The sequence below is a fragment of the Bombus vancouverensis genome, chromosome 6, assembly GCF_051014615.1.
Source record: "Bombus vancouverensis nearcticus chromosome 6, iyBomVanc1_principal, whole genome shotgun sequence".
Classification (NCBI taxonomy): domain Eukaryota; kingdom Metazoa; phylum Arthropoda; class Insecta; order Hymenoptera; family Apidae; genus Bombus; species Bombus vancouverensis.
In genome coordinates, this window is record NC_134916.1 from 178746 (window position 1) to 206712 (window position 27967).

The 27967-nt window shown below is 35.8% G+C and overlaps 1 protein-coding gene across 1 annotated transcript; it reads left to right on the forward strand.

The window, feature by feature from the left end:
* The first annotated feature begins 12350 nt into the window (after nt 1-12350).
* LOC117162281 (uncharacterized) lies at nt 12351-14152 on the forward strand. Its single transcript, XM_076619456.1, has 5 exons — nt 12351-12399; nt 12607-13038; nt 13123-13413; nt 13497-13599; nt 13673-14152. The coding sequence occupies exons 2-4, from the start codon at nt 12778-12780 to the stop codon at nt 13590-13592; spliced, it is 648 nt and encodes a 215-aa protein (XP_076475571.1). The 5' UTR covers nt 12351-12399; nt 12607-12777; the 3' UTR covers nt 13593-13599; nt 13673-14152.
* The last annotated feature ends 13815 nt before the right edge of the window (nt 14153-27967 follow it).

Sequence of the window (27967 nt, forward strand, 5' to 3'; positions counted from 1 at the left end):
ACATGGTCAATATGGTAAGTGTCTAACGGTGTGTCACCTTTGTCTAACGGATTTAGATATCCCTCTTGCTTGCCCAATTTTCGTTCGGCTAGGATACAATCGAGACAGTTAGATACCACATGCTCGACCTTTTCACGTAGCCCCTTAAACCAAAAGTCCTTCTTGACTATAGCTTCTGTTTTGGTGACCCCAAAATGCCCACGCTCGTGCGCCTGCCTGACTACCTGAACCTGCATAGCCTTCGGTACTACTATTAACACATCATCCTTACACTCTTTATACAAAATATTGTTCCTTATTACATACCCATCGACCTGATTGCACGTTGCGGCGTCTAAAATCCTACGGACTTCAACGTCCTTGTTTTGTGCACTTCTCAACCGTGCAATCAGCCCGTCTTCACTTTCCGTTACATACATAGTGCTCGGCAGGGGGTTTCTACTCAGAGCATCCACATGCTGCATGCTTTTACCTGGCCTATGACACACCTGATACTTAAACTCGTCTAGTAACAAGGCCCATCTGGCTACACGCACACACAAATCTTTCTTTTTCATTGTCATAGCAAACGCTTGGCAATCCGTGACGATAGTAAACGGCATACCTAACAGATATATTCTAAACTTGTTCAACGCTTTTACAATTGCTAGTACTTCCAGTTCGTAACTGGTGTACTTTGCCTCGGCGGGAGTTGTTTTTCCGCTGGCAAAGTAGACCGGATGGAATTTTCCATCGTCCAGATCTAGTTGCATTAAAATTGCTCCGTAACCCTCTGCGGACGCGTCTGTATGCAACTCAGTCTCCGCGCCCATTCTATACAACTTTAACACTGGTTCGTTGACAAGCGCTGTTTTCAAGATTCCAAAGGCCTCTACTTCTCGATCGCCGAACTGAAATTTTACCTCCTTTTTCAACAAATCCGTCAAAGGCTTAGCAATCTTCGCGTATCCCCTAATAAATTTTCGAAAGTACCCCGTAAGTCCCAAAAAACTCTGAACCTTTTTAACAGATGTTGGCTTGGGAAAGTTTGCTACTGCCCTAGTTTTATGTGTAGACGGCCTTATGGTATTTTTTGAGACTATATACCCCAAATATTCAATTTCCTGCTGCAGAAAACGACATTTTCTCCAGTTTATAATTAGCCCATACTGCTCAGCTAACTCTATGACCATTTGCAAACGTTCCCACGTCTCCTCTAAATTCTTTGCAAGAATAATAATGTCGTCCATATACACGATAACAATACCTTTACCTACTAGTTCCTTAAAGATCATCGAAATATACTTCTGAAACACAATGGGTGAAATCTTTAAACCAAACGGCAACTTCAAAAATTCATATTGCCCCGATGGCGTAACGAAAGATGTATATTTTCGGCTGTCTTTGTCTAAACACACGTGAAAAAAACCATTCTTTAAATCCAACGTTGTGAAAAACTGAGTACCTTGCAATGCATCTAAAATATCATCAATTAAAGGCAATGGGAAATGTGGACACTCAATAAGTTCATTAAGCTCGCGAAAATCAACACAGACTCTGATAGAACCATCTTTCTTTCTAACTACAACTATGGGACTTGCATATTCTGAGTTTGACGGTTTTATTGTGCCTTCATTTGTCCATAATTCCATCAACTCGTCCACCTCTTTTTTCTCCGAAGGCGCCAATCTTCGCGGCCTTCGAACCACAGGTTTGTCACTCTTTAAAACGATTTTTGCCGTTATCCCAACGTCCCGCTTTTTCTCCGGCCTATACCCCCTAACGATATCGCGAATCGCTTCACGATAATGCGGTTCCCGTACGTGTGTTAGGTCTGTTTCGTCGGTCTGTTCTACCACGTTAACTCTAAACACATCCGGCACGTCTTTGTTAGTCTGTTCGTCAAGCCGCAAGAAAGTCACTTCGCCTCGTTTAACCCGTAACTTTACCTGATCCAGAAAATCAGTGCCTAACAACAGGCCGTGCTTCGTCAATATTTTGTTTGAAACAACGTGCAAAGTGATTGGCAGTTTACACCCATCAACCGTCATTACCTTGGTGAATTCACCCCAGGTCTCATTGCCAGCGGAACCAACACCGTCGAACTTAAGCGTGCATTTACCTAGCGGTGGTGACCCTAACCTCGCATACTCGTCTGATCGAATGAACGTGAGATCACTACCCGTATCCACTAGTGCCACAAACCTACAATCATCTATCGCCACTTCCTTCACATACTTCCCCTTTTCGGATCTTGACACTACGCAAGTCTCTTTCGGTCGTGCCGTACACCTCGCTGCAATATGTCCAAATCCGCTGCACTCGGAACACCTAACACCTTCTCCCCTCTCCGGACACTTAACACTTAGATGATCCTCACTACCGCAAATGAAGCATCTTCTTTTCTTCATTGCATCTACAGATTGACTGGGCTTCCCGTTCTTCTGGGTTTTAGCCGGCTTCACAATCGACTTTACTCTGCGACTCTTCTGCTCTTCGTACATCACTAACCTCTTCCTCAACTCTTTGATTGACGTAGCGCCGTACAATATAGCCTTATTGTTCTCGTCGTCTATTATTCCATCCACTATGTATTCCACCTTTGCTTCCTCCTCTATGTCCACATGGTTGGCTATTTCGAGCATGCGGTACATCTAAGCCAAACATGCTTCATCACTCTCCTTTTTTGTTTCTTCAAGTTTCTGATGTACTTGCCTACTGTTGACTTTCCTCGAAAATTCTTTCACTAGCCCCCTCTTCTACTCATGCCAAGTCCTGGCATGACACTCGAAGCTCGCAAATATTTTCGCTGATCCCTTCAGCAGCTTCCTCGCGTGGACTGCCTTCTGCCCATCCGACCACATGCACGTATCAGCGACTTCCTCGAACGACTCGAACCATCGTTCGACATTTTCACCTTCGTTGCCACTAAACGACTCTAATGCATCTTCGACGTCTCTAAAACTCAGTGTCGAACCAACACATGCCCTTCGACAATATTCATCACGGTCCTGATACACCCTTCGCGTACCTCTCTTGTATCCTCTTGCGTTTTTTTTGTCATTTTCATACTCACTTTCGTCGTCGCTTTCTTCTTCCGACGATATGTCATTACCATCCATGGCCGCTTGTAGCCATGCGCGTAATTCTACTTTTCTTCCCGTCGTTTTTAAACCCAAACTAGCGAGGCGCTCCTTCAACTCCTTCGTATTCATTTTCTCAAAATTTTCATCTTCGTTACAATCACGCTCAGCTCTCTGTACATTTCCTAAATCTCGTTGACCGGTTAGCTCTTCACCGCCCGTCGATCCCTTAGGATACGATTGTCCAGCCCTACACGCCCGATTCAGCCTTGCAATCAGCACTGACCTCGCACCAGATATAGGGAGGTACATTCGCGCGAGCTTACTCCTCAGCTCCTCCAGCGTCGAACCCTCTTCACCCGACAATCGTTCGTCCCCAATGTTTGCCATTTTTCACACTACACAAACTTAAACAGTCAACGATATCGTCTTTTATCGCACCGCGTACCGGTAAATTCACAACTAGCTCGAATAGCTCTGTTAAACCGTTTCGTTTTCTGTCTTGTCCAATCCCGGACGAGCCCCCCAAAAATGTAATATCGTGATATAATATATTTACAAGGAATGGATGATACAGATGTTAATCGGACAGAAAAAGACGATTGTTGTTCAACCTGAGCTATTCACACCAAACGTACAGAAAACAGCACAACTAAATAATTAGATAACGACTCGACTTTCACAAAATGCAATCAACACTCTCTCGGCAACGCCACTCGCAAACTCTGTTTGTTGATTCCTTTTTTCCCGTCCCTTGGCAACCGCTCGTGGCCAAGATCACGTAGGTCTCCTCTTTCCAAAACTACGCGATCAAAAACAAACGCCTCGGCTCTCGCGACATTCCACGCGGTTCACCCGCCAACTCCCAGGCCTCTCACTCACGATACTACATATATACATTAACTATTTTTATATGTGTGTACAGAACTGATGGCGAACTCATCAACCATTTTCTGAACGACGGATGGAAGAACATGAATAGCAATCCACACAGTGGAACTGTAAAGTATTTGTACGCCACTCACGAAACCAAACACTGATGCTATCCACCTGTAAACAAACAACATTTATAACTATGCATATAATTTTCACTTATGTTCACCACTATATATATATACACGCATGTTGTAAAGTAGGCGATATTTATAACATTCACTTCCATTGATAATGCAAGTGACTCATAAAAATAAGCCGCCATATTTACCATTGCACGCACATATATATATATATATATATATATATATATATATATATATATACTCGAAAACAAGGTACATTTGTGATATTTATTCCTATTGATGATATATACTTATATATTTATAACAATAAAACAAATCTCATTCATACTGCTTACCAATACGTACGCATATATATATATATAATTACAATCCAAGTAGTATTCATAATATTTATTTTCACTGATAACAAGTACGTAAAACCTAAAATAAAACAAAGGTTTTAACAATAAAAAAAAACAAAAAAAAAGAAAAAGAAAAAGGGGAAGAAGAAAAAAGGAAAGAAAAAAAATATAACATTGTTAGGGAAGTGATACATTTACACTGTACATGAGAGTGTGTGTGTAAGGGCCAGAGGGCGTCAAGGTTTTAGTGGAGACAAAAGACTGTTGCCAGATGTTAGAAGAATCTAGGATAGTCGGTTGGCGACCAGCGTGCGTGCAAGACGTTCTTCAGAGAGTAATATAGATGTATAACTGTTGTGTGGGAAATGTAGGCAATAATTTGTATTCCCATATCCTCGAATTTCCTTAACAAATATATATAAATATAAAATTTTCTTTTTCTATAAAAGGTTATTCCTATTTCTGATAAACTCGAGAAATGAAAACATTATACCATGATACACTGACACAAAGATACACCACACAGAAGAAACTAATAGAGAACGCTTTAAGCTTGGCAAACTTACCGCCCGACGAATTTGCATACACCATAACCAAAACCCAGGACACATGGCTTTGATCGCAGGAGAAGCGGTCCATATAGTCAAATGCATTCCGGTACAAGTAAAGGTACGACATACAACAAAATGCTACTCGGAACTACCCGTTTGGCAAAGGAATCGCACCACAGGAACTCCGCCCGGACGTGCGCCAAACGTGGCGATATTCAGCACCATCGTCGTTGGCCACGAGCGGAATGTATACCCAAAAGACCTCGATGCACTACGGGACCACGTCATGTTCCCGGCAGAAAATCTGCAGTCTTGAACGCATTGGCCAGAGGAGCAACAGGAAAAACAATCGTCCCTGGAACAGTAAACATCCTGGGAATGATGGACAAAACACATTAATGACAATAGCGAAAAATACCGTATCAAGCTTATGGACTGGTTTTATGGAATTTGGAACTGTCAGTGCAGCAACATTTGGAATACTCGCAATATTTAAACTAATCAACACAATAATAGATATAGCCGCACACGGATACCAGTTACGTGAAACTTACGAATGTGGAATCGCCCTATTAGGAGCAATATGCGGCTCAGTCACCCACCCGCTACTATACCTCAAAAGAAGACGAAATATCGATGATCAAACAGCACAACCTCAAGGGATATCGATAACACCGGTAGTCACTCAACTACCAACGACATCTACGTCCGCCTTGAGCGAACTCAGAGATACCATCAGTCAAATTTCCTTTGGAAATTTGAATTCCAAGGGCGGGCGTGTCACGTCCCGCGCTCCGCACGCGCCGTAACAAGAACAAGAAAACCATTCTATACAAAACACGCGAATAAGGATTTGAATGCACAAACGAACACACGGCACTACGAAACGAAAGGAAGGATTAACAAAACGAGGACGATTAACGGATCCAACCAATAAACAAAATACATATACACACAATTCTAAATAAACCAGGAAATAAGAATAACTACAAAAGGAGAAAATAATTGAAACGCCAGGAATATATATATATATATATAAATATATTTCAATCAATCAATTTGGAGAGTTACATATAAGTATAAACATATATGCCGAACATGTAATAACCTAGTAAATATTAGAGACAGTGCTTCCAATACTATGCAATAAATACAATATTATCAATTTATGAAATATAAGTATACATGAAGTCAAAAACTAATAGTTTAACGAATACATAAAACATACAATATTGTATTATTAAAGAAATGAAGGTTACATTGTCAGAAATATATATATGTGTGCGAATTCTATCAAACCGATAATCTAAGATACATACTTAAAACTAGCCTACATTCCGGTAAAGGATAAATAAATAATTGACATTTCATTTCATTTCGACATTGCGGTAGAATAAGGAAAAACGAGCGGCAGACGGAAAATTACTTCGATATTAAACAAAATTAAAGACCCGTCACTATAACTTTGCTGATGACATTTACGAGCAGCCATGTTAGATTTACACGCGTCACGGCGACAGGAATATTAAGGATTAATGGAAGTCAGGCGCGAGAAATAAATCATGAAAACACATTGTTAACACTTTTCTTTAATAAAATCTGTGCGCAACTACAAATGTAAATATATATATATATATATATATATATATATATATATATATATATATATATATATAATCAATTAAAAAGGGGGAAATATAAAATTAAAATGCATATATTTAACAACCATAAAATAGATATCACATTTAAAAAATATATAAATATATATATATATCATACATAAAAACAAAAGACATTTAAAAGGAAAAAAATAATAATAATAAGGAACCTCTGATGGAGATGCCTCCGCAAGGGTAATAAAAATGGTAATTTTTAAAATGGTAAAAACGGTAATAAAATGAACGGTAATAACAATGATCACTATAATAATGAGCGAAGAATAATGAGCGTAATAAGAATGTTTACCAGAATAATAATGAGCAAAGAATAATGAACGAAGAATAATGAACGTAATAAGAATGTTCACCGGAATAATAATGAGCAATGAACGTAATAAGAACGTTCACCAGAATAATAATGAGCAATGGACGTAATAAGAATGTTCACCGGAATAATAATGAGCAATGGACGTAATAAGAATGTTCACCGGAATAATAATGAGCCCTGCTCTACGTTGCTTTGCTTATTTATGCCATCCCCCACACGGTGGTGGTCCGCTGGGGGTACGCTTATGATTGTTTTTGCGATTTTGATGTTTTTTCCTTTCTTGTTGTTTCCCTAGGTTTCGGTGATCGACGTTCGAACAATGTTTGCGGAGGCATTTCCATCAGAGGTTCCTTATTATTATTATTTTTTTCCTTTTAAATGTCTTTTGTTTTTATGTATGATATATATATATTTTTTTTAAATGTGATATCTATTTTATGTTTGTCAAATATATGTATTTTTAATTTTATATTTCCCCCTTTTTAATTAATTATATATATATATATATATATATATAATTATATATATAATATATATATAATATATATATAATATAATATATAATTAATTATATATATAATAAATATATATATATATATATATATATGTCGGGTAGTTATTCAACTAATTGTAGTTATTCAACCCGATTGTAATTGTTCGAGAGTCGTGATAATGTGCTTGGGCTCGAGGCGACAGTCAGTCGCCGAACGTAGCCGCGGTCACGGGATGAACGCTTTGTCTAACAAAGGTATGGAGTAATTCTATAGCTCTCCTTAAAAGAAATATTCGTGGTGACACGCGACAGTAAACATTCCAACGGTTTCTGTCCTGTGGCTCGCCACACGCAGACCCTATTCTTCGAGTAAGATGATTGCCAGATGTCGATGCGTCTCCGCAGTACATGTTCGGCTAGCTCGAGGGCCCGTTATAAATCTTAAGGTTTAGTTAACTAAAGTCCTTCAAACAGACAAACAGTCTTTGTCCCAACTACGGGAAGATAGGGGAGACATATTTTTCAACGAGCGGCGTCTCCCACTAGCAACTTTCCCTCGAGGGCGGCTAGCATCTTTTTCTAACCACCGATATGGGGATTGACCAATTAGCAGCAACGCCAATTTCCCTTACTTTCTGAACGAAGGCTTTTCTCGACGAATCCGATGATCTCGTGTCCTTAGACACACCCCATTATAGTTTTCCTCTGTGGCATGATCGGGACGGGAAAGACATTCTCGCTCGCGATCTCATTGATGAAAGGAGTAACTCTTTACGACCAGTGAATATTACGCGTCCGACTTAGATTTTGTGAGTACGTTCATCTATCATCCCGTCGACCGCGGATTCGTTATTGAACCTAGGATCATTGTCATTTGTTTCTCGAGCACCTAACTACCGCGGTTACTTGTCCGGTTCTATAATAATCGTATTTGCACTAGTCAATGTCTTCTCCGTTGCATAACGATAACGTGTAACCCAAACGAAGATTCGTTTTACGCCCCTAACCCTAATTCTAATGTAAACCCGACATATATATATATATATATAATATTTTAAAATATTAATAAAAAATAATAATATTACTATAAATATTTAATTATCTATAAAATTAAATTATAAAATATTAATACTTAAATATTCTACCCTTTATTTTTAAATTGTTTAATATATAATTTTTTTTATTTTGAAAAAATGGAAATTACTATAATATAAATTGTATAATATATAATTTAAAAATTTTTTATTTATGATATATATATATTAAATTATAAAATATCAAAAATTTCAATTATATATTAATATAAATAAAAAATATTAATGATATTATAAAATTAAAAATATTAAAAATTTTAAGATTGTATTTTTAATATTAATAAAAAAAATATTAATAATATTACTATAAATATTTTATTTATAATGTTTAAATAAATATAATTATTAAATTATAAAAATATTAAAAATTTTTAAATTATATTTTTAGTTCTAATAAAAAGATATTAATAATATTATTATAAATATTTTATTTATAATACTTATATAAATATAGTAATTATTATCATTATTAAATTATAAAAATATTAAAAATTTTAATTTAATATATATATATTATTTATTCATTAATACGTTCATGCTGTAATACACGAACATATGCGTTACTCTGCTACTCACGATGCATCGTAACAAGTATGCATTTTTGTATGAAAAACCGTTTATTTTCATTTTATGTTCGTTTTTAAAGTCAGATGCGATACGAAATAACGTCAGTGTTGTTTTCTGGCTGCTCGCGAACATATGATATCTATTCCATTTTCAAATTGATTTTATCTACACGTTAAAGCGAGCTGTGGAATAAATCAAACTTGCTCGAGCCTGCTTGAATCTCTGTATCATTGTATCATAATGTGAGAACTTTCACAAGCCTAAATCCTGGCAGTCTGACGATCGAGAATATTGCTATCGGAAGAATCGCTCTCATCCGTAAACAAGATATTTCCAAGGATTGCGTTATAATTTTCTTAGCGGCTAACCATCGAATATTCGTCAAACGACATAATTTCGCACACGGCGAACCTTATAACGTACACCTTTTTGGCGTATTATTTTTCCCACTTTTTTTTTTTTTTTTTTTTATTAACGTGGAGGACACCAGGTCGCTTCTGGGAAAAAGCGGCGTGGTAGTGGCGGACGCCAACGGACTAAAACCTCCATGATGACCGTCCCGGCAGCGATCTAGAGGGGCCCGGGAACTGGTGTGAGGGATACACCCCCCCCGCGCTCAATACACCCCCTAATGGAGCGATATGCGGCCACGTCACACCGCGCCTCGTCGCCGGAGCCGCCGTGCCAGACAGTCCGGTTCCCCTGCCGGGCTGATTTGCTGCCCCGGGGCGCTGAGTTGCCAGCGCCTAAGTTTGCACCCCACCGGGGGGCGCGACGGACCTAGCGCGCCTCACCGAAGCGCTTCCATGGCCTCTGCCGCGCCCTCGCCGGTCAATTCTTTCAGGGTGCCCACTGCTGCGTGTGAAACCCCTATTGGACAAACTGTTCTTTGCAATACATCGATGGATAAATACGCGCACAAACACGCAATACGTGCAATAGAATGCTCGAGGTCAATTTTGTGATCCTCTTTTTCAACAGATCTTCGCAAATCCGAAGGTGTAGAATTACCTCCCAAAGACATAAGATGACAACAAACACTTTCTTGACACACTGTATAACATTGAGGTATCCAGTTTTGCCACATACAATTTTGTCATTGTCACGTTTGACTTTGTTCATTGTAAAGTCAAATTTGCACACTCCATCTGTGAAATAGTACGAAGAAATCATAGTGACTTGTATTCCTTATGATATCATGATGCCACATAATATATAATACAATACAATAATTCGCGAACAGATCACTCGTTAATTGCTTTTAAAAGAATTACCACGGAAGCTTCCTAACACGCTACCCGGGGGCCAGGGATTTATTTCGTCGATAAGTTAGGTTATTAAACTTATGTTCTTTCATTGAAGACATCGATGGACGCTGTGTTCCAGAAATCGCCAATCACACTTGACGAAGCATAATAGTAATTTACAATAACAAATACTTAAGAATGCCTAATTTTGTTAAACATAGGGTTCAATTTACAATTATGTAAATATTACTTCTTGAAAGTAACTTCTTAATCAATTTTAACAAATTTTGTAAAATCATGTAATAAATCTTATTATTTATCATACGCGTGTATTAAGCCAATTGCCAACCGAACATGTTCAAACTGTATTTTTGTCAAAACGGAACCTTAAGCTAAAAAGCTTTATTTCACATATTCGACTTGTTCTTGTATGTGGTATCAGCACCTAGTCGGATGCCCGCGTTATGCAGGACACCCTGATGGCGTTGAACGCAACGATTCAAATTGAACTGAAAAGTAGTTATGTTTTCAGAGGACTTGTGTGTAGAGGATGGTTGATCGTGAGATTCATTAGACAAGATTGCTCGTTGTTGAAACCTTCAAGTATATTTTCAAATGATTAAATAAATAATTATAGATAATGTTCGCAAAGACGGTAGATACTCGTAGATACTGATCCATAACTCTCGTGAACTCTTTACGATTGCGTCCGTTTAAACTGGTATAGTATAAACAGATCGGGGGAGAGTCGGAGAATTCAAATTCGTCTTTGTTCGACGGTTCGACGGTAACGTAACGGCGACATTGTTTTGCCCGGAGTTTATTTATTAATATATTATGTATGTCCTCACGATCTTGATACTCCGAAGCAAAAAAACAACAACATGGTTTGAAATGTTCTCTAGCTCATGTACCGCTACGTGTACTTTCAAGGAGCAAAACTGACACAGTTCCGCTTGTGACGCGAGACGGAGATTATCGTTTCACTTCCTTTAACGCATTTTTGCCATTGAAAGACACTAATTTCTGTGACTTGCTTTATCTCTGTTATAAATCTCTCTTTATATTTAAAATTTTATAGTTTTTGTGCAAACGTAAAAGGTAAGTAAATATTAATAAATATTATAATAATATAATATAATGCTATATAATAATATTAATAAATACTTCGCTATTTACTTATTTTATTTCCATTAAGGTATATTGTATTTTTCATTGCATTACTTTCATTTTTATTTAGTGTAATAATAAACGCATACGTTAATATTCATTGGCATTAGTGTAATTGTAAGCTTCACTGTAAATTTAATAAAATTTATAAGAACGGAATTATTAAAAGGGTATATATGTGTAATTAAACTAGATTCTATTCTCAATGTTACTTCATTATTTTATTATTGTTTCATATATATATATTTTTTTAATTTACATGTGCTTCTAAGTTAATAGAACTAAACACATGTGTATGTATTAATTGCTATATACGTCATAATTTCAACCATAATATTAAATTATGGTATGTATTATTAAAAAGTATAGTTTAATGTATATATTAAATATATATCATTTATTCGTAGATTTTAAATATGGATACTGGATCAAAGAAGGAGATTAAAGAAATGATTACCAAAGATATATCGAATATACATAATTATTCCTTGGATGTTAAAAAATATATTAACAACCAGCTTGAAGACACTCTGGATTATTTACATGGTTTAATTGCTGAAATACCACAATCAGTCCCTGGCCCTTCAACTACAAAGAGGCCGAAAGTTTTGAAGAAAAAAGGTTATCGCCGTAAAGAGACTATCCCAGAAAATGATATTATCAATACTGACAATACAGTAACAGATTCAGCAGTACATGATAAAACAGAAAATAAAGATGTAAAAACTGAGGATGTGCTGGAAACAACAATTGACCGAACAAAAAGAAAGGCTGCAATAAAAGCTGCAATTAATATTAAAAAGCAGCAGTCAACGTCACTTGTTACAAAATTACGAAGGCTAACTCTTGATGATGACAGTAATGTAAATGTTTGTGTCATATTATGATGAAATTTAATACTTTTAATCTTACCCCATATCTTATGTTACTAATCAATACTAACCCTTATATGTAGTACCCAATAATGTTTGATATCGGTTAATTAATGCGTCAAAATCTAATTGCTTATACAATTGTATGTACATTGTGTATATAAATACAACTATAACGTTGTTAAATATATTCTAAATTTTTAGAGGAAACGTGGAGGCCGACCTAAAAAAAAGGAAAGTGCTAGAAGTAGTTCAGATGAAAAAAACACAAAAGGTCCTACAAAACATAGTAAAACAAAAAAGAATGTTTTAAGCGAAACAATTTCAAAAGAAGATGCAAAACAGCCAGAAAGGATTGAACCATTAAAGTCTTCAATGACAACAAGAGATAGTAATATAAAGAGAACTTTTTCACGGAGTGAAAACACGAAGGGTAAATATTCTAATATTATTGATGATACAGTAATTCCATCAGCAAGAAATGATATTGAAGATCCTTCAATGTGCGAGGATGCACTTGAGAAATTTACTCCTCTTATGAATTCCACGATGGACATCAATTCTACTTATACGCAGAAGATGATGGACGCTACCGCAATTGTAGAACCTTTATCACCAATAAAATCAAACGAAACGGTAGTAATTAATAAAAACTTGGCTAGTAGTATAGGAAAAAATAATGAACCTAAATTTACATCACGGTCGCCAATAACTCTGCAGGAGGAGGTTCAGCAGCTGAATCAAGCGATTGGACTCACCGAGTTCGAAGAATTATTCGCAGAAGATGAGCCATCCCGTGAAAGGGAAATGTCTAATAGAAACATGACGAAACAGGACATTCAAAATGAAATGAAGAAAAATGTGCCCGTAAGAAGGAGAATCGAGGCCTTTGAAAAAGAAAAAATTTCAGAAAAAGCCATTGTTCAAAAACTGGCACGAAGATCTGTCGAAAAAGCAAAAAAAATCTTATTAGCGAAACAAAAGAAGGAGACTCAGATGATGACATCGCAGGTAACATTACAAACAGTATCAAAGTATTCTTCTGTTATAAAAACACAAGCTATTATTCATTCGATATTTTATCCAAAATATAGCTCCAAACAGTAAGGTCCACTTCTGTTTTGCACAGTAAACCTGACGACGACACATCGGACGATGAAGCCAGACCAAGGCGTACAATTCCACATTAGGCGCAATGTAAGTGTTGTTTTACTTAATGAGTTAATAAACATTATAATGCATGGAGTACTCGAATTTTTATCAATTTTAGCATACATACGCGAAAATGAACTTGCAATGCAACGATAAATTCCGAAGAAAGCAGTCTATAAATTCTTTGATAGAAGAATGTGCACACCAGATTTAACTGAAATGTTTGAAAATATAGATAGGAGTAGATTACAACGCACGTCCAGTGCAATATGGAAGACACCACCGCGTTATTCCATGATGGAAAACGAATAGAAGTTATAATTTGTTAAACTGAATGTTGTTGATTTCAAATTGTGCCTTAGAGCAGGAATACTTGCCATACCTTGCGTGTAATATAAAAATGATGTTACATTGCAACTATCGTTAAAAGATGTATGTGTTCTTAAAATATACCAATGAACGTAAGACTATTTCACTTTTTATATTTTAGAATGATCATAGGCATATATTACTTTTATTATACTAATCAAATTTTACCATTTTTTCTTATTTATATGTATCTTCTTAAGAATTAATAAATAAACCAATTAATAAATAATTGTTTTGGTACGACTTTTTAATGAGAAGTAAATTTTATTAGATTTGCCTTATTATCACTGTCGTGTAATAATTCGCGAGATACGCGTGATATAATTCGCACGATTAAATAGCACTGGTGATTTCGTCTCTTCGTGTAACGAGGAGGGTCTGGTAAATGGGTCGACCGTGGACGTTCAATCTTGTAAGAGAACAAACGGCGGCACCGTATCGTCGAGCATTTTTCTTTCGGTCAACAGCCATCCATTTTATATTTAGCACATTCGGTTGCGACGCTAAATTTTCGTTACACCACCAGTTGTTTCGTCTGAAATTCGCGTGACGTAAGTGCATTGCACTCTCGCACCCGTCAGCCATTCCCGCGACCACTTCGCGTGCGTTAACTCGATAATATTTCGTCTCTGTTACCTTGTCGCCGTTGCTGCTTGACACATCTCGCTTGCTGGACGACTGATCGATGAAAATTAAAACGGGACGCTGATTTACCGTATCGTTATTTTTGTGTCAGGTATTCTCTTTTTGCCGTTTCGGCGAATTATTTTCATTTCGAACTTTTTTAGTCTTATTGTTACGTCGATTCTTATATTTCAAGATCTAGTCTTGTATGTACGCTGGGGAGCGCTTTTATTTATTGATTCAACAAAGAATATCGTTGTAGGTGTCATACATGCGAGTAAAAGTAACGAAGTACGAGCAGTTTCACTGTAACATACTTCCTGACAATTTCTCGTTATTTATACCATAAGAAAGTATCAAAGAGGAACTCTTATCTCGAACGTGGATCTATTTGTCGATAATGCATGCGTGTAATACTCGAGTGTCGTTCATACAGCGTAAATATACGTGCAGATACGTAAACCTTTTATGATTTTTGTATCAAAGGCAGACCTGCTATAATACTCGCAAGTGAAATATAATTCTACGAAAGAAAATGGAGCAAAAGAGTTTCGTTGGTAATATATTCTTCCTTTTTCATCACAAGTTTCCTCTTTGTTGTGCTTCTGTTACATTATAATCCTGTTAGATTTACGCGCGTAAAATTTCACTTTGTTGCACTATATCTCATCATCGCCATCTGCCGAACACCTGTGAGAAACGCGGTTTACTTTGTCTCAAAGCGAGCAAACGTCTAATTTCACAAATTGGATTTTCATCAACAGCGAGAAGGGCATATGCGATGTAAAGGAGGCTGTAAGGGCGTCCTAGGGCTTACGGTGGTTGTCACGATGCCGGAAGTGGCGCCGAGCAGACACGGCAAGGGAGAATCAGAATCGCTATTGGGAAAACCATCACGAACATTTGTCCTTCGCGCCACCAAAATTCTATCTTCTGAGATATTTTTCGCGTTTTCGAGGTCATCGCCACTCTCCTTAACTTTGCCTTACGATGTATAATATCTCGATGTTACGGTAGTTAGAAATTTGTATTAATTTGGAGAACCTTGCAAAAGTACGCAAATCTGCTACGATAGTCGGATAGAGAGTATCGGCAGAGATCTGTTCCTTTATCGTGAAACTCTCTCGGACAACTTAGATGCTACCAGATATCGATTCTCGCATCCAACCATTTCGTAATAAACGTAGATCACCCAAGAAATTTCTCAATTGTCATCCGTTAATTTCGCGCAACTTTTGCTTTATTTTAGCTACGTGGGAACCTATTAGTGCGCAAATGTTACCCCGAAAATGTTACTCCTCTGTGCCAAATATCGTTCACGTGTATAATCAAAGTTGCATAAAACCGCGTACAATTGCATCAGGAAATTTCTAATAATTTGCTCGTCTCGCAGGACGAAAACAGGCTCACGAAGGATCCCTCTGTTCTGGCTATCGAATGTACCGCAAGCACGTAGTTTCAAGTGTCCGTTCTCTAGAAAATTCGAAACAATTTATGGTCGATGGTCGAGTGAACGGTGCAACGGTCGAGTCGGAAAGATCAGAAAGACAAATCGTCATAGTTCGAACAGACCGGGAAGCAGAAACGCACTTCCATGATCATTTGTATCGTTGCTCGATCTGTTGCTGCGCAATGACCGAGCAAGCTGTTGATTTTTCTTTTTCTGCGATGCTACTATACTCTACACTCTATGCTTTATACCGTTCTTTTGCCCGCTATTTACCTTGTACGCGAACTTTTTATCGCTAGTGGATTGCAAAAATCCTTTTTTATCACGAATTTTACGTGACAATGCGTAGGTCAAGGTGGACGTAAGACAAAGGAAGGTGTAGATAAATAAGACAGGGTGTATTTAAAAATAATAAGTTATTTATTACAGTTTATTTAATATGTATACAGGCTATTCGTATTATAGCAGCGATAGCTAGTGTTAAATTAACAATGACAGTTTCTATCGTAGTTAATATTATATTGGTTATTGGCCATGACGAAGGCGAATTTTGATAGCCCTGGTCGAGGTCGGTGGTCTGGATTTATAACAAATAATACTATATTAATATAGCAAAAAAATGTCGTAAATATCGATATCATTTGCAAGGCGATTCTTTTTGGGCATAGTGAAATTATGTTGATCAGTTTGTGGATATTAGGTTGAAATTAGATAATAAAGTTATAGATTTACCCGTTTTAAGGGATTGTTCAGGCGCCGTTAATTCACTGGATATGTCGCCCTGAAGCAGGATGTTTAAATTTTGGATCATATATTGTACTGATAGGAAGTATTTTATCGATACAATTATGAGTTTATTTGATTAAAATATCTAACGTAGTGTCTAGTCACCAAACGAATTAGTAGATCAGCCGTGAACAATGGCAGTAATTTGTATAATAACAAAGGATAAGCCAAATATAGCAGAATGACTCATCGGCTAGCGGGAGGTTGTGCCTAATTATCAAAAGCGAAAGAAATATGAAAGATCCTAGTTTGTAGGACTTGTTGACAATCAATGTCAACAATTTTTTCGTTTGGTCCATAGAATGTTTTGAGTGGGCTGTATTTCGACACACGACAAAATTGATAACGTAAATAAATCTTATATATTTGTTTCAAGAAATGATAGCTTGTTTGTGAGCGGTATCTTTAGACAGGTTGTTGAAAACTGGATGTTAATTCGGATTTTATATTTTCAATAAGTTCGCATGAGTATTTTAGTCAAATCTAGCACGAATCGAACAGGTGAAAACAATCTATACGGCGTTCGTGCTGAGGTGGTATGGTGATAGGTGCGTAAGGAACTACTCTTGGTGTTTTTAACGAACAATAGTTTATTTAGAACTAATCAACAATCAGAGTTAACAATTAACAATTAACAATTACACTTAACAGACAATTGGTAACAACTAACAAATAACGATAGACACCGAGAGATCATTCGACGCGTTGCTATGCAAATAATACCGAGGAGTTACACATTTAATGGCGTAAGACAGACTGCCTGTGCTTTTGTTTCGGATCGCGCAGATTCTTCCCTTCGTAGCCCATCGATATCGTAGCCCAGTGCTGGCACGTGTATGCTCTTCCGAGAATTCGGCGGAAAGAGTGTGAAGATATCGATGGTACATTGGGCACGTCGGTGTTGCGCTTTGGCGGCGTCGCGCTTTGCATCCGGAGCCGTTGAAAAGTTCCGTGGCCCGTGCCGCCACAGTGCTTGGCAGGCTTTTATTTTGTTTACCTAGTGGATCGGTATGATAGAGTTCGAGACATGTGGAAAGTACGGCTTCCAGGCAAGCAGGGGCTGATTCAGCGCATTAAAATAAGAAGAAAATTTCGTATAAACGTTTTCGAGTAGACGCTTGCTTTGTGTCACAGTACTTTCTTACCTATCTTTAGAGAAATTACTCGAATCGACCAGTTCCAGTTTCTACGGAAACGCGAATGCGTCGCGTCATAGATCGTCCATCTTGTTCGAACAGCTTACACGAATTTGTCGAAAATTTTGATCGTCACGTCAACTAACGTTTTATAAGTAAGAGATTTTAAACGTCCCCGTATTTAATAATCGAACGGATTCGGATCCGAAGAGCGTATTGGTCCGGAAATAAGGCCAGCACGATTTATCCATTTTCCAAGAAATCGTTCATCTGTGTAATGTTTAGCATCGCAAAATAAGCTATAAGCGGAACGTATGGTCATATTAGGCATATTATGTTATATAAAATTTTCTTCTTATTTCAGTATTCAGAATCAACCTCTGCCATATTTTCCACGTGTTCTGATTCACCTTGTATAATATATAAGAATGATAATTGCAAATATATTTGTATAATAACTCTATGATAAGCGCTTAATAATACATACAGTGAACTTGTAGAGAGTAACGTTTGCTGACTGTCGGAGGCACATTGTTGCTGTCTATGCAAAGACAAGTGCCCATTTCTTGTCGAAGAACTCCAGTCAATTCTAGCGTTTCACCCACATAAGTTTTCAACGCTGAAACATGAAAATATATAGTCGTTATTTTTTAGCTTTGCCTCTATTTGATCTTCATCTTATCTGCTTACGCGCTTAATAATAGAACTAGGTTTGGTCTACGTAAAAAGTAACCTCTTTTATTAAGACTCATATTTATTAAGATTTAATAAGATACAATTTATTAAGATACATGTAACGAAAGGCAGGAAGTAGTAACATTTTACGTGAATATGCATGGATCGAATATGCTGATGTGCTTACGAATAAGAGAGTATTGATCGATAATTATTAAAGCCAATTGTTTGTGACATGGGAATAAGCAAAAGTCATTTTTAAGTTTAAAGATCTTTAGTTTAGTATTGAAATGTGTTTAATGTATTTTAGCAAAAGTAGATAAAATAGGAATATTAAAAACATTAAAAACTTAATATCTAGTTCTTGTATTGTCCAAAGTTGTGTTTTGAAGACAAAATTTGACAAAAATGATGCATATACAAATGCTATCTGTGGTCATTAATATATTTTTTCGTTATCGACAGAACATTTTCCCTTGATTTTATTGACATATTGGATTAATCACTTCTTTAAGTTACTCGTTGTTGAAACAACATCAAAATCGTATATTGTTTCGTGCTAAAAAATCTACTAAATCTATTGACAGTGAAACGATATTTCGTATACGGTTCTTACAAGAATTATTATTATTTAAGACTTAGGAAAACGTATATACAGTAGCCACGCACACTGTGCGTATTTCTGGCGCGCGTTTCCGTTCAGTGACAGTACTTCGGCGGACTGGATTGCCGAAGCGAAAGGGTTAAAAAAATACGATAAAATCACATGTAGCTCTCTATTTGTCTAGTCGCTTTTGTAGCAATATCACTATGTCCTCTGACATACTTGAGGTTTCTTACAATTCACAAATTAAATGAACAACTGTGCAAGCGAAATCGCTGCTGTAGAATCCCCGCTTCTGTAGAATCAGTCGTATGGATTTCAAAATTTAGTGTGTCGCCGGGATTAGCGTCATCCAAAGTACGCCACAGGAATAGAACATAAAGATATTTCTCAAAATTTGTTATTGCTGGTATGATATTGCTGAAATACAAGGCTGCAGTTTCTTAATGTCGTCAAAACATTCAGTTCTTTTTTGGTCAGTCACTTTTCGCGTGTGTCACGACCGGCATACTTCAAATCCGACGGACTGACGATAGAGATAAAGATGTGGCGGCACTCGGCGACAATGTATATCGCTGAAGTGCCTAATGAACCATCAACATCCCAACGGTCCTTCCACCGAAGGTTCTAGAAGAAAGAGCACGTGGCAACGATCGCGGACGCCTAGCAAATGCATGGACGGTGGGGATGTTGAGGAATGACAAAAGAAAGTAATCGGATCCGATCGAAAGTAAAATCATAAGAGTCAGTCTTAGAAAGTCACGCCTAGAGTTCGGAAGTAGATTGTAAAGTGTATTGATGTTAGAAAAAAAATAAAGTTTTCTTTTTTTATTTTTTTACCTCAAATTCCTTTTTTATTTTGTTATTTTACGTGACACGTGCTTTGTATTGCTCTGTCGAATTTGAAAGTTTCTATTACGATAGCGGATGGTGCGAAAGACGCAAGTTTCTAGTATTTTAGAGATGTCTGAACGTCAGCTGCGTGATTATGTAACAAAAAATGGAGATATCCATTGAAATATTTTAACACGCAAGAGATTTCATGTTAAGACAATACACGCAAAGTAAATACACACGAATATAATAGTGTATCCTTTTCGATGTCATTCGATTTTTGTGTCATTCATTTTTCCCCGATATATTTGAGCGATTCGAGATAAACAGGATACACTTCTAAACAATTCCTCTCAAAAGTGGCAGGAATTAATATTTTTTCTACTGAAAACAAATAACTCTGGAAATATTGAAAATGTAAAAGAACAGGAAGCTTAAAATCCGTTCACTTGTCGATGTAATGAGCAGAACAATACATATTTGCGATAATAAGAAGAATATCTCTAATGATACTGTAGTATCGGGGAGAAGGGCCCAAGAAACGTCGAGCTAACTACAGACAATGTCGCGAGAGCCGAGGCGCTGTCGGCTCCATCAATGCATTACCGGGTCCTTCAAGTAAATAGCCTTGCCGAAAAGACCTACGTGACCCTGGCTACGAGCGTCTGCAGAACACGTGTGCGGTGGGCCCAGCAAAAGACAATAGAGTGCTACAACGGCCAGAGAGTCAGTCGAGAAGCAGAGTGCGAGTTGAGCGGACGCGGAGTGTGAGTCGGCGTGCGACGATATTGTAGTCGATCCTTTTGTTATTGAATATCACTTATTAAAATACACTAAACTTTGAACTCTACCATCATCACTTGTCCTTACTCTAAGAAACCATCAGTTACTACAATACTTTTAATACATCAAAAGGCAAATACTATAAAAAGATTCGACGCGCTCTTTGAATACAGCTACTATCAAGATGTATAAACATTAGTACACATAATTAGCCTAGATCGTGTCGAAGTAGTAAGTACGTATGTACTTTTGACGAATTTTTAAATTCAAAATTCTTTTGAAATCACGTTTAAAATACAGTTATTCTTAGAATATGATTTAAAATATAATCTTCTTTTTACTTTTTGCGTAATTTATTACGTAAATCATTACTAAAGAAAGTTACTTTCCAGTTGTGTTACAAAGTAATCCACTTTGTACACAGGTATGTAATAAATTGCCAGAAACTTTGATGAGAACGAACTTTTTATTAAAAAAAGTGACATCTTTCATGTATGATTTCCTCTTCAATCTAATATTTGCTTGGTAGTAGTATATCAAATATTTTTGAGCTAAAAGTAAGTAATAAATATTCGGTAGGTTTATATGCGGAATGCATAAATAATTGTTATGAGTATTGAAAGTATTACATTTTTCTGTCTAAATCGTTTCGGTTCAATTTGGAAAATCTTATTCTGCGTGTGCAATTAATACCAGCAGCATGTCAACTCTAAAGTTTCATATCACGAAAAGAGTTTATGCAAAAGACGAGTAAGAGTTAAGTTTGACATCGAGTAAAGAAAACCCAATTTGAAATTGATCTAACAGTGTTTTTCTAAATTATTTCTACGTATTGTTCAATTTGTTCTTTCCTCAATATTGTTGGATTTAATTAACGCAGCGTCATATTTACGCTAATATCTGCTTGTTAAGCATAATTTTAATATATAATAACATGATCTATAACTCTTTACAATTTATATTTTATCATGGCATACGTTTTAGAATATTCTCCGGCTTCTTGTAATTTTTATTCATACCTATTCCACGTGTATCATGTTCTCTTTATTAACTTGAAACGTTTTACACGCACAGGTGTACGCGAGTACTATCAATTACACGTACATACAGAACTTCCTCAAGCTAATATTATCAACTCTAGAGCTATTAATAAATGTTCATAAAGGGGATACTTCTTCACGACATGTAGTTTAATAGTTTATTAACACATTGACTGCCACGCGTGTTTTCAAAAAAGTCTGCGTCAGGTCACGCGTACAGCAGTACCAAGTCTCTGCTAGGTGCTCCTATCGATATTTTAGTAATGCGAATCGCTCAAGTGGTGGTCTCAAGAATGATCTTTCGTTTCGCTTGTTCGCTACATTAAAACCGCTAGCTGTTGTCGAATATAACGAAGGAAAGTGTGGTATAGATTATTCCGATCAAATGGTTTCTTATGCCACCACAATTAGAAAAGGAATCAAATGGTACAGAAAACTTGGCATTCAATTCCTTCTGGGAATTTCTGTTGTAAACGCTTTGACGGTTTACAAAATTGCAACAAGGAAAAATATAAATATTGGAATATTGTTATTCTATAAATTTATTATTATTATGTTATTTTTATTTATTATTATATTATTTTTTATTATTATTATATTATATTATTATTATTATTCATTATTATATACTGTTATTTTATAAATTCAGAAAGATAGTTATATTCACTGTATATACTACGTACATATATGTATAAAATATATGATTTTTTAGGAATATCTCTCTACTTTAAACTGTTACTAGCAAAGATACTTTGCAAGTAGCATTCTTATATGTTGGATTACAAGCTATTTCAATTAGCCTTGTAGTGAATATACTGTACAATATTTGTAATTTTAGCGAATGTCGTGATATTGTTCTGTAGGAGTACCAAAACATAGTTATCTTCTATTAGCAAATAAAATTCTATTTTTGATGAAATTTAGTAAAAAATATTAAAGTATCCGAGGAACAATTTCTTTTGCCTGCAAAAGTCACTTTGAGCAGGTGAAATCGAATCTTCAAGATTTTGATTAACTTGTGATGATCCGAGATACAGTAAAACTTTGCATCGCTCGATTGAAAAATATTTGTGCGCTAGGAATAAATCTCGAGTAAATAATGAGTTTGCTATTTTAAAGATAAAACGTGTAACAGGCATTACATGTAAGAAATACAATGCGGGCAAAATAACAGCTCACTTACGCGATGGAAAAAGTTTTTCTCAGATGGACGCGTTTACGAGTTTTAAAGAACACTTTAATAGGCTTCGTTTTTTTTTAAGTGTAGCCGTGTAGTTTTGAATACCTATTTGTCCCATTGTTGCTCTTTTGAAGACGGATTTAAATATCGCGGTCATTTAAGGTCACTCAAGGTCATAAAACGTAGTAAAATAGTCCAATCGAACGTAATGTTTCAATATTCCGAAACAAAGGAAAATGGATTTACCATTTTCAAGATAAGCGGCCCGTTTATAAAACACCATTAAACTAGGAGACGCAATCAATTGGAGAAAAGATAAATTTTCTGTGACTACTTATCGTACTCGAATTCGACTCTACATCTTCGTTACTTTGTCGAAATTGCTATGTATAATAATTATTAATTATGAATAACGAAAGAAATCCTTAACCGAAAAATACTTCGTTATTCAGTATTCGTTGTTTAATATAATTATAAAACACCAATCAATAATAACACAGGTACTTCACAGCGAGATATTTGAATTATTCATCTAATATAAAGAATAAGAATTTTGGAACAAAAAATTAAACGGTTAGTACAAACATTCGATAATTGCACGAAAAAGTCCTCTACGTAGTTACACAGCCGTCGTGTCCACTTTGAGAAGGACAGATTTCCCTGAGGTATCGCGGAAATTTGGCGGTCCATTGCGATCGAGCAGTGTAACATGATCCAATATTATCAGTTATCGTTGAGACAATGTGTCCGAGTAATCATTCAAAACTGAAAATTGCCTTATTTTAGGCTTTTTAAAATTAAATTTCCACTAACGCATTTGTAGGATTTCCCCGACTAAAATAAGATCAAACATGATATAATATGAATAATATTTAATTATCAATTATTAAGTAAGCAAATATGTTCCAAATTTTATCGTGTTTGGTGTCATTTTAACCAGTAAAACGCGAGAAACATATTAGCAAAAATTTCATTGATCAAAAATCGCAAATAAGAATCTTTCAACTTATCGCCAGCCTTTAACGAGGCTCTCTTTCTCTTTCATTCGCGTTGTCAATTTTGAGGAATAGAGTCGTTCCTACGTCTCCATAATTGTAACGTTTCAGACCCGATTTTTGTGCAATTATCGAATGTAATTATTAAAATTGTATACACGACATATTACAAACATTGAATCGAATCTTCTTCTGCAAAACGTTATCGAACACGAAAAAACGAACACGAATAATCGAATCGAAAATTACTAAACGATCGGCTGTTGGATAAGTGTTTACTAAGAATCTGACTAAGTACACTCTCTTAAATGCAAATGACTCATTGAACTTTTTTGATATTAACTTTTTAATGAACGGCAATCCTCGAATAAAATCTTACTCAAACTGATAACATTAACAAAATATTTAAAAAATGTCAAAATCGGCGGTATCTCCTTTTTTTGTAAATATTTACCGGCTATTGAATCCATTGATTCTCGATTGCCTTATCTGTTTGCTTGTGTATATCTTTTATATATACATAGATGGATACACAAATAAGTTTCGTCTATGGCGAGATCAATTTAGCCACCTGAGTAACCAGCTATCTTTCGAATCAACAGATACAATACCGATACAATGATACGACATGCGATGTACATACTCGAAACGTTACAGATTGAATCAATGAATTAATGAATTAATGAAGAGTAGCTGCTAATCATTGGTAGGATACACGCTTGTTAAAGATCGAAGATGTCCCTGAATTAATTAGCTTTAAAATTAAAAGGTTAGGTATGTGGGAAATTTTGCGTTTGAGGAAAATTATTCGAAGATAGCAATATGGTTGATGATACGGAAGTGTAGGGGTAATAGGGTGAATGCAACGAGCAATGTATAATAAACAATTGATAATTGGTAATAATGTATAAATAATTCGTAACGATTAAGAATAGAAGCAGATAGTAATATTTAATTAGAACCCATGTTTTTTGTTTCAACTTCCAATTTATGTTCCTTTGATAGCAAAAACTAAAATAGAATTGATTATAATAAATTTTGAATATAGAGATTGAAAATTGAAATGGTTTATCAATTGGGCTGATTTCAAACTAATCTCGTAAAAAAGTTGTAAAGAGGGGAAATATAGCTTTAAGAAATACGCAATTAGTCGAGTGTTTACGGTACGTGCCAATAACAAGACAAGCTTTTGACTTTTGGAGAAGTCGACTGTAACAAAAATATATTATATTATATTATATTATATATTATATTATATATTATAGCTATAATTTTAGCAGATACTGTTTATCTATTTCGTTTTGCGTGTATTAACGTCCTCATGGTGTATCGTATAGTAATTAATGCATCAGATTATATACATATCGGTGTTTGTAGGTAACACGTTATACAGAGTGGAGAAGCAGCATCAAATTGTCACGATTGCAAAATAAAATGAGTGAACGGCTGGTGAACGAGCAAAATACTCGTACAATAACAAGTGAATGTAAAGGGAGCTCTAAATTCCAAGAAATTCCATTTTATCAGCCGAACAAAATGTATAATCTGATAACGTTTTGAGGATAGTAAGTTAGGCAGGCGAAAAAAATAGGTGTTAACGATCAAGTATAACAGATACAGTAGTAAATATTCAACAATTTTTCATCCGTAATGTATTTATACACAAATCTGCGTACTTTGTATCAAAGTTTCTGTTGAAAATGACAACGTGAGTTCGTGCTCGCCATCCATATGCAGATGCGTTAGTGATAAGAAATAGTAACTAGAGGATGATGCTAGTTACAATCGATAGATTTAATCGATAGGCTTAAGATGCTTTTTTGTTTTTATCCCTAGTTTTTGTAAGCGTGTGCAATAAAGGCTTTTTTTGGCTCAGAACGGTGTAATAGATTTATCCATTCAATAAAATAATAACTACTCTGATCTTACCTCTGAGTATAGAAATAACAACAGTTTCGATACATATATTTTTATGTACAGCATGTATAAAAAGTGTCAGGGCGTATAAGTGTCCACTAGCGTGATTTCGGAGGATCGGAGCCTCTGGATCGATTGATTCATGCAAAATTTTGTAAAAATTGACGTTTGCTGGCACCGTATGCTACTTAGCACGAGGATCAAATGGAACTTTACTGGGAAAGTATATTTGGATACCATGATGTGCAAGATATTATTCTTGTATATGTAGGATTTGTATACATTTTAATCAATTTACTTTTTTTAATCAATTTAATCCTCATTTTATCAATAAATCCAATTATTTTGCCATCTATCTCTATTACCGACTATCGAATTGTTCGTTGTCCCAAAAATGTGTTGCGCGCAATACTGGGCACTATTAAATAAATTTTCATTTAAATAATTGTTTAAATGTTAAAAGACAGAAATAAATTATTTGCAATTTCAACAAGTTTAAATATATTATTTAAAATAATGAGATTAATTGTTATTTACAAATTTTATTTTCTATTTATTCTAAAAGAAAGCTAATAAAATCAGAATCTTTGTTTGAAAGTCTTTTTTCACACAGTAGATAATTCTGTAATAATGTGAAATCACGCTGATTGCTCCATTCTGTTTATCACGGGCTATCCCACCTGCTAACGAAAACTTGTTGTTTTCTCGTTAATGTCACATTGCTTACTTTCTACCTGACTGCGAAATATAAACTTGTTGCGAATAATCTCGATGTAAGACCCAATGGAATTTCAACGTCATTTCTCCAGAAAACGGTTCAATTGCGACTCATAGCTTATTTTGAAAAGTTGGCAAGTTGGTCCTCGCGATGAGTAGACGTTTGTAAAACTGTATCAACCTGAGTTGTAGAATTAGGGTGGTCCGGTCAAATAAGTGTATTTTTTATATACTCTGTACATATACAGGCTTTTCCAGAATAATTCCATACCGCCAGACAGGATAAGACGTCAAACAAGAAAAAAAACATTTTTCTTTTCTTCAGCTTATTTTTGCGCGTAAACTTTTTTTATTTAAAGCTAAAGTTTGAAATAGTTGTCGATACTCTGTCACACTGAACGTATTTGATTGTAAGCTAGCTCAAGCAGAAACAAAGCCTTATACAAGAAAACTTCATCCTCTTCCTTTGACTTACTTTTGCATACAGAAGAATCTGCAGTCTAAGTGTGCTATCCTGAGATTCCTTGATTATACGTATCTTTTCTAAATTTTTCGTTTCTGTTAACAAAACTTCCATAAATGATAAAGTGCAGGTATTCCTAAAGGAAAAAAATGTAAAGAAACTGAAATTAACGCCCAAACACCCAAAATTTCAACATTAACCCGCCATATATATATTGTTAAATATGTAAATTCGCACGTTCGTGGGGAGACGCGATCTCGAGGAAGTGCGCCAACGGGAGTCGTAAATTCCCGTTACGATTGACTAATCGACGCCACGAGTCGTTCAATCCCTTATTTCTTTTGGGATAATAAGGGTAGTTAACTTAAAGAGAACGCTGCTATTAACAGGTTATTATATATGTCGGAGATGAAAGGAAAACCGGAGCCTTCCCTTTGCAATTTTGAGGAAGCCTTCTAATGCTTTAGCCTAGATTTTATCATAACTGTAATTAAGCAATTGTCATTTGTAATTGTTTGACATTTGTGAAAGCGAAACTGGGTTCGAGGTGACAACTGGTCGCCGAACGTAGCCACGGTCACGGGATAAACGTTTTGCCTGACGAAGTTGTGGATCGGTTGTATTGTTCTCCCTAGAAATCACATAGAATTGTACTTTAGAGATGCTGATATAATGGGACACACGTTGTATTAGGAATCAATCTCCAGAGAGAAACAGGTCGTCCCATATAATGTAATACGTTATAACGTCATCCCATAGAACGTAATAAGTTATAACGTCATACCATATAACATAATACGTTATACCGTCATACCATATAACGTATTACGTTATAACGTT

Bases quoted from the DNA above. Each gene is read 5' to 3' on its own strand.
- LOC117162281 (XM_076619456.1), top strand. From the start codon at position 12,778: ATGACAACAAGAGATAGTAATATAAAGAGAACTTTTTCACGGAGTGAA. The intron at 13,039-13,122 runs GTAGTAATTAAT...ATAACTCTGCAG, and splicing joins CAATAAAATCAAACGAAACG to GAGGAGGTTCAGCAGCTGAA. The intron at 13,414-13,496 runs GTAACATTACAA...TCCAAAATATAG, and splicing joins CTCAGATGATGACATCGCAG to CTCCAAACAGTAAGGTCCAC.